This window comes from Primulina tabacum, chromosome 1 (assembly GCF_025594145.1).
Source record: "Primulina tabacum isolate GXHZ01 chromosome 1, ASM2559414v2, whole genome shotgun sequence".
Lineage (NCBI taxonomy): Eukaryota > Viridiplantae > Streptophyta > Magnoliopsida > Lamiales > Gesneriaceae > Primulina > Primulina tabacum.
In genome coordinates this window covers 31,176,207-31,183,752 of record NC_134550.1, presented here as the reverse complement: position 1 = coordinate 31,183,752, position 7,546 = coordinate 31,176,207, and the positions used below count along the sequence as shown (strand labels likewise).

The window sequence follows — 7,546 nt, the reverse complement described above, 5'->3', positions numbered from 1 at the left end:
TGGAGCCTATGAAAATCTAGATTAAATATTGTTAAATTTATAAATTCTACAAAAATCAATTAAATTTCCTAGATTGAATATAACCTAAAAGCTATAGATATCAACTTCATTATTAAAAAAGTAAAATAGAGATTCATTTAATTTAAATTTCGAAATACTCACCTTTTGGCGAAATTCAAATACATTTCGAAGACATAAAAACCTTTTTATGCAATCACTAAACTCGAACTCGAATTCACTCCAACTCTGTTGTACTCCAACTAATAATAATGCACTGTTTTAAGTGACATCCTCGGAGTTCACAGTTGACCACCCGAAACCCTTTTTATAACCCGACTCGTAACAGTACACGCTGCTCCGGAAGTTGTACTTAATCTGCTGAGTATCCAACAACAAAGACAAAGCGTAGACTTGACTCCTACTCTTCTCTCCTGTCCTCAAATTCATCCCGCGGCTGCTGCCTCTCCGCCACCGCCTCCATGTTCAGAGACGTGTCGGCGTGCAACACGTATAATTACGGCGATTCCCTTTATTGGGACGCTCGCTACATACAAGAAGCCAATTGCGGTTTCTTCGATTGGTACCAGCGTTATTCGGCTCTCCGGCCATTTGTTCGGAAGTACATCTCCCCGAGTTCACGTGTTCTCATGGTTGGTTGTGGAAATGCTGGTAAAGTTACTCCGATTCTGTTTAATCAGCTTTAGCTTTTATTCCCCTAAATTTCAATTTTGTGTGGTGTAAACTAGATGTGGTGGGTTTTGTCATAATGAATTTAATGGGGTTGGGAATACTCCTGAAGTTAATTGGCCCGGATCATTGAACGTCTTTTTGGTTAAATTTCTATGAGACCACAACTGCAGCCTGGAGTGAGCTCAACTTTCTTTTCAATTTTGTGTTTGTGCATCTTCATCGGGGAAATGAGGCTTAGTATAATGAAGATTTGTTTTGAACGTTTGGTTAGTTTTTCGTTTCAAAAAACATGAGCCAAAAAGATACAGTTTTTGGACTTATGTGTTATATTGTCATTAAAAATTAGAAAATAAAGATTTTTTCAGTTCTATATATAGAACTGAAAAAATCATGATCATGCTGCTGTATTTTAAATTGTTTGCAATAATATATGTATGCATGATATGAGTATTCTTTGTTCTTTTGTTACATGTTCATTTTAGATGAGAAAGGCTAAGAATTATGTTTAGAAGAAAGTAGTGAAGCAAAGACATAGATAGAGGTGAGAATTGCCCTGTACATTAACAAATGGTATATACAATATGTAGTTATGTCGGAGGACATGGTAAAGGATGGCTTTGAAGATATAATGAACATTGACATATCATCTGTGGCTATTGAAATGATGAGAAAGAAGTATGAACATATTCCGCAGCTGAAATGTATCCTAAATTTTAGATTATTTAGTTAGTTTGATTTTACTCAATATTCATGGATCGTTTTGCTAGCCACATGTTGCATTTGTTTTCTTACAGACATTGAGTGAGTATGTTTATTTAGTTCTTATTTAATAGTCTTTGGTTCCAATCCAACTTTGCAAAATATCATAACATTTGTTCGTAGCTGTCCTTACGAGATTTGGCAGACATCCAAATGGATGTTAGAGACATGAGTTTCTTTCCTGATGAGTCATTTGAGAGTGTCATTGACAAAGGTACGTTATAGGGCTTTTGTTTTCACTTGTTTCCTTTGGTTTCATGATTGTTTTTCCAACTTTTCAATAATTGGCGTACATCTGGTTTTCTGATTTTGACACGAGCTTATGGATTTGCAAAATAGGGACTCTTGATTCATTGATGGTGAGTTACATATTTATCTTTTGGTTATTTTATGATATTATATTATATCTCTAACATCATTTCCATTTCTTCGTACGTGGTCATGGATATAAAGTGTGGTACTGGTGCTTCGATTAGTGCAACTCAAATGTTGGGGGAAGTGAGCAGGTTGTAAGTTTATAAATCTTTTCAAAGCTTAATTCTTTGAACTTGTATTAGATCTTTCTTTGTGGCTTTTTTGTGATTTAAGATTCACTTTTTTTATTTATATTACCATTCAAGTGATGGGATTTATAACTTTCTACTTGTAGGCTTCTTAAACCTGGAGGAGTTTATATGTTGGTAATTCTATTCTTAAAAGATGTTATTTACTTCCAATTTATTGCATCAAACTATGAGTCAAAGCCGATAGTTCTTGCCTTTTTTGCAGATAACATACGGTGATCCTACTGTGCGGATGCCCCATATCAAACGACCAGTGTACAGTTGGAACATTGATCTTTATGTCATACGTAAGTGTATTATATTCGTATATGCGAGTTATTTCCTGATGCATTTATTTTTTTCGTAATTAAGTCCATGAAAGGCATTCGTATTGTAGTTTCATCAATTGTTGGCTTATTTGGTTCTCACAGTTGTTCCCTAGTTAATAATTTACAGTATATTGCTAGTCTGCCTTCACGACTTCCATTGAAAACGAAATTGTATTAACAGCCACAAAGTGTATGTTGCCTTCAAATGTTTGATAAGAACCATCATAGCTAGATTACGCTGGAGTCGTTTTTTGTGGCTTCTGAAGCTTTTGGATGTAAACAGGCACACACTCATGTTTTTGAAAGAAAGTCGTGACTCATGGCTTGCCTCCAAGAATGATAAAATTAGGGGTGCATGCTAGCATAGGGTACACGAGCCAAGTCGAGCTCGACTGATTTAAATTTTTTAGGCTTGAACTCGATCGAGTATTCAGTTTCAAGTTCGAGCTCGACTCGTGAAAATATTGAATTACTCGAGCTTGTGTTAGAAACGCTCGAGAAATTTTGTAGCAGAATTTTAAGGTTTGAATTTTGTAACATGGACACAAATTCTCTTAAATTATTTCTTCTATATAAAAAAATAACATCTAGTCTCGAATACAAACAATTAAAACTCAAACTCAACTCGAGCTCGGTTAAATCAGACTCGAGTCGAGTTTTGACCGAGTCGTTCACGAATAGCTTGACTCGCTTGCACCCCTACTCTAGCCTAAACTTTAAAAAATATTCATCACTGGGGCTTGTGTTTAACTGTGTATTGGCAAAGATACCTTAAATTTTTATAGAATTTGCTAAATATTTAATTTAAGATAAAATCTAGAGTAAAACAATAATTTAATAGTTGTAAAAATGATAAAACAATTAATTACTCGAACTTGAGCACTTAACAGTTGCTAGAGCCTTAAATATTAAAGCGCATGCTCGAATTGAGACAATGCTTGAGCTATTCATACTCAGCTGCAGCGGAGCTTGTCATGATCTTTGACAGAGAGCATCCCCTAGAACAACATTACCCTACCCAAGATAGGAATGCCATATATAATCAAGCATTGTTCCTAATGCTGGACTGTGAGATGGCACAAAGACCATAAGTTTCAGTCGTTGAATAGCTGTGCCCCTGAAACCATCTTAATGTTTAAGTTGGGATGCCTTCAAATTAACAAGGGACAAAATTGGTTGCACAAATAAATAGAGTAGCTTACTTTTTGAGTTCACGAACCCTTTGCATAACCTCAATTAATATATAGTCTCTAATTCACAAGGCTGATAAATGTATACCTATCCCAAGATCTTTTAGCAGATCCTTAATTATCAATATGAAATTTACTAAATATAATCAACTACGTCACCATCTGCCATCATTACTGAAATTTATGGGTATGCCTAATTTTCTAGGATATTCTGGTATCCTTAGTTCCAATTCAGAAGTTTATATCTATATTATTGGAGACTGGCCGAAGAGGTCACCTCCAGTACCACGCCGAACCGGCGGAACTGGTCTCTAACCCCATGACCCCAGCAAAGTGCCTTAACTACATTATGCACACTGCACAGAGAGGCATCGTCGACTCGGTGGCGTTTTATTTATATTTTCTCATGATCTTGAGTTTTATTAAGATACTGCTGCTTGATGATATATTTTCGTTTCCATTTACAGCTAAACCAGGATTTCAAAGGCCTTATGGATCAACCGCGACAAATTCGCTCCTGGAACCCATCCCGACCACCGAAGAAGGACTACTACCCCCAGATTACGTTATAGAGGATCCCGATTCCCATTTCATTTATGTGTGTAAGAAGATGGATGAAACAACTCATGACACCATATCTATTCATCCTTTGGTTGATGATGCCATGCAGCGATGACGAATAGAGGGGATGTTATGTTGGTAGCTTAGCTTTTCATGTACCATTAATATTGAAAAATGATACAAGATCTGAATTATCTCAATAATCAATGGAACTTGGTCTTTGCCTTCTGATTTTACCTTTCCCTCATTCTAGCCAAATGTGGAAACAGAGCTACCCACCAAGGGTGAAAATAAGGTCATTTTTTTTATTACAACACACGCAGGGAGAGGGGATCGAACCCGAGGAGGGGAGCCAGCTAATCTGGCAGTGAGACCACTGAGCTCTAAGTCCGGTCTCGAAAATAAGTCCATTTGAGCTGAATGCTTTGTAATGTTTTTCATTAGCTCCAAGCTCGGAAAAAAAAATTAATTTCAGTTTGAATTTGAATTCGATTAATTTGGTTCGAACTTAAGTATAGAGCTATATATGCTAATGCTCGAAGATCTGCTCTACTTCATTGGCTCATCTAGTTTTGAATGTATTTACAAAGAATAATGAATATATTAAAGCGTACTTATCGAATGACTCACGGGTTATAGTCCAAAATAATTACACTCCAGATCTGCTGAGAAACGTACTTGAAATATTAGAGATCACTCAAACTTGATAATTTCTAATATAAATCCAATAATATTTGAGCAGACTCAGAAAACACGAAAGAGTGACTCGTTTTTTTCTTACCAATTAGTGCTTCTTATTGCTGAATATATGGCATGTAGGTATAGCAACTATCTTTGGGAAACAACACCACATTTACTATCTTCGTGATTCAGAGTTTGAGAATCTAGCTACTGCGAAAACTGTGGGGACCCGGGCTCTAACTCAATTTTTTTCGGGATTAATTGGATCTTTATTCAAAATATGGGTCAAATTTTCGCTTTTTAACATTAATTCAAATGTAAATACTACGCATAATATCTTTCTTTATTTAATTACAACACATATAATATACATGTCATATTTTACTACAAACACATCACTAATGTTTAATACAAACCATAAACTACGAGTAGTACAAATCTAGTACAATATCACTAGTGATCTTCTGCGCCCGTAGTCACCACGCTATCTTGATCTCATCTCTGCCGTGACCCAGATCCTGTCCCACCTGTTGTTATGCACACATACAGACATAACAACAGCCGGAAACTCCAGTGAGAACAAATCCCAGTATAAAACATGTATACATGCTGATACGAAATCATAAATCATGCATGAAAGCAATAACAATGGCTCCATAGTCTATGAAACCGATCTATCTAAACATGCAATTCAAATCAAATCATGTCTTGACTCGAATCGACTCTACTCTAGGGATCACGGTGTGAATAAGACGTCAATGGCTGTCACCTACCCTCCCAATCGGGGTGACTGTACGTCTTATTCCTAGACTTCGGTCATATCTGTATCGAATGTCTACAATCGGATTGAATCGGGTCCGAAGCGTCGATACCACCGAACATCTAGTTTGGCAAGTCTGCCAAATACTCTCCTATCTCAAAGGCTTGAATATAAATCTCTAAACAAGACATCATCATATCAAGAGATTTGAATATAAATCTATAAACAAATCAAATTCATATCACAAGATAAACAACAATTCTAGTATGTGATTTGGTTGGGAAACTCAAATTGAATCTCATTTGAGTTGTGTCTTCCCCAAACAAAACATGAATTATACCTTCTTGTCGTTCGTAGCAGTCGAAGTTTCGTTGTCGAATCTGTCAATATCAATCTGAAACGACATATTCAAGATGCATTCTATCAATCTCTAACTCAATTCAATACACATACGGATCAATATTCAATCTCGGTACATTTCAACGGCATAACAGCGTAATCTTGCGATACCGGTCATCTCAAACATCAATAATCATAACAATAACTCATAATCATCACTAATATGTTCCTTAACCTCAAAATCTGTAAAATCTCATTCATATATGTGCTGAAAAATAATAACAATATCATAAGATGTCCGTTCTTCAATCCGGTTGCGAATATACGTTGCTTATAATCTCAAGAACATCTAATAATAATCATATCTGATTTCTTCCAATATCTCAACTTCAAAACATGTTGAAATGTAGAAATACTTACATCCTTTTGTAGATGTTAACAAGAGGAGTACGGAACCGAAGTCGGATCGAAATTCGGATGGCTCGATCTTTCGCAATTCACAATCTAAGTTATAATGAGAGTTGAGGAATTCTGAACCTTGCTCTCGTTCCTTGCAGCTGGAGAATGAAGAAAGGACGTACAAGTCATATATATATCTTGCATGTTGAGGGGCAAGTGTCATATTTTTCAAGTAACACGCATGACCGCGGGTGCGGTAGTTCATGAACCGCGGGTGCGCTCAAGCTTCGGCGGTCCATCCACATTTGCATAAACATCGACCGCGGGTGCGGTTAGTTCTGCACCGCGGGTGCGGTGTCATTTCTGTAAATAGTCTCCAACTCTCTGTCCATCAACCGCGGGTGCACTCTTTCTTGGACCGCGGGTGCGGTGACCATACTGTAAAAATGACCAACTTTCTGTCCATGCACCGCGGGTGCGGTATCAAAAGGGGCGCGGGTGCGGTCTTCTTCTTCAAGCAACACTTCATCTTTTCATTTAGCGCCTCTCATTACATGTCATGCATACTCATATCTTCCGAATATCACATCAATGAAGACTAATAAATCTCAAGCCTTACAAAAACTATCTCCGCCTAAAGGAATCCAGAAGTGTGGCAACCATGTTTCTTGTTTTTGCTTCTTGTTGACAAAATTTCTTTGCTATTGTTAAATAAATAAAGGAAAATTTTTTTTTAAATTTTTTTTGATTATTTGTCATTTTGCGTTTTTTGTATTTATGTTGTCAAATTTCAATTCCCTAAATAAAATATGAGTATAGTTTGGGTTTTAATTTCTTTTTAATATATATATATATATGTCGCGTGATTTTCTCTCTCAAGCGCAAAACATCAAGTTTTAATATATTATGAATAAAGTATCGCTACCATAAGAAATGAAATATTTATAAATACACCAAGTACCATAATTAAAATAGCCTTGACTTTACCTAGAAATTCCAAGATAAAATTGGATCTATTAATTAACAATCAAACTAAAACTATGCGAATGTTAACTTTGAGTATTCAACTATAGAAAAAATCTAGAGGCTCGTTTTCATTTAATCTTCCACTATGTTCGATCCCTTTTTGATGTCTATATTTCTAAATTCATCCCGTTTATTAGTCAAGAACATTTAATTATTTATATTCTCTTTTAGAAATGATGAATAAAATTTATCATCTCATATTGATTTTGATATTCATATAAAAAATCTAACATTAAATGATAGATGCATACAATTGTTCTTTCAATGGAA

At 35.8% G+C, this 7,546-nt stretch overlaps 1 protein-coding gene across 2 annotated transcripts; it reads left to right on the top strand.

Annotated features, from left to right (window-relative positions):
- The first annotated feature begins 279 nt into the window (after nt 1–279).
- Nucleotides 280–4,307, top strand: LOC142543657 (uncharacterized). 2 transcript variants are annotated; one of them, XM_075651043.1, is made up of 8 exons: nt 287–669; nt 1,278–1,391; nt 1,595–1,663; nt 1,789–1,808; nt 1,903–1,955; nt 2,099–2,129; nt 2,218–2,299; nt 3,978–4,307. In XM_075651043.1, exons 1-8 carry the CDS (start codon nt 480–482, stop codon nt 4,184–4,186), a joined length of 768 nt encoding a protein of 255 aa, XP_075507158.1. In that variant the 5' UTR covers nt 287–479; the 3' UTR covers nt 4,187–4,307. The 2 variants fall into 2 exon arrangements, with proteins under 2 accessions (XP_075507166.1, XP_075507158.1); XM_075651051.1 differs by lacking the exon at nt 1,278–1,391 and having other exon boundaries at nt 280–669.
- Nucleotides 4,308–7,546: the final 3,239 nt, after the last annotated feature.

Coding starts and splice junctions, on each gene's coding strand:
- LOC142543657 (XM_075651043.1), top strand. CDS start 480: ATGTTCAGAGACGTGTCGGCGTGCAACACGTATAATTACGGCGATTCC. Junction 1,664..1,788: donor TGAGAGTGTCATTGACAAAG/GTACGTTATAGG, acceptor TTTGCAAAATAG/GGACTCTTGATTCATTGATG. Junction 1,956..2,098: donor ATGTTGGGGGAAGTGAGCAG/GTTGTAAGTTTA, acceptor TTCTACTTGTAG/GCTTCTTAAACCTGGAGGAG.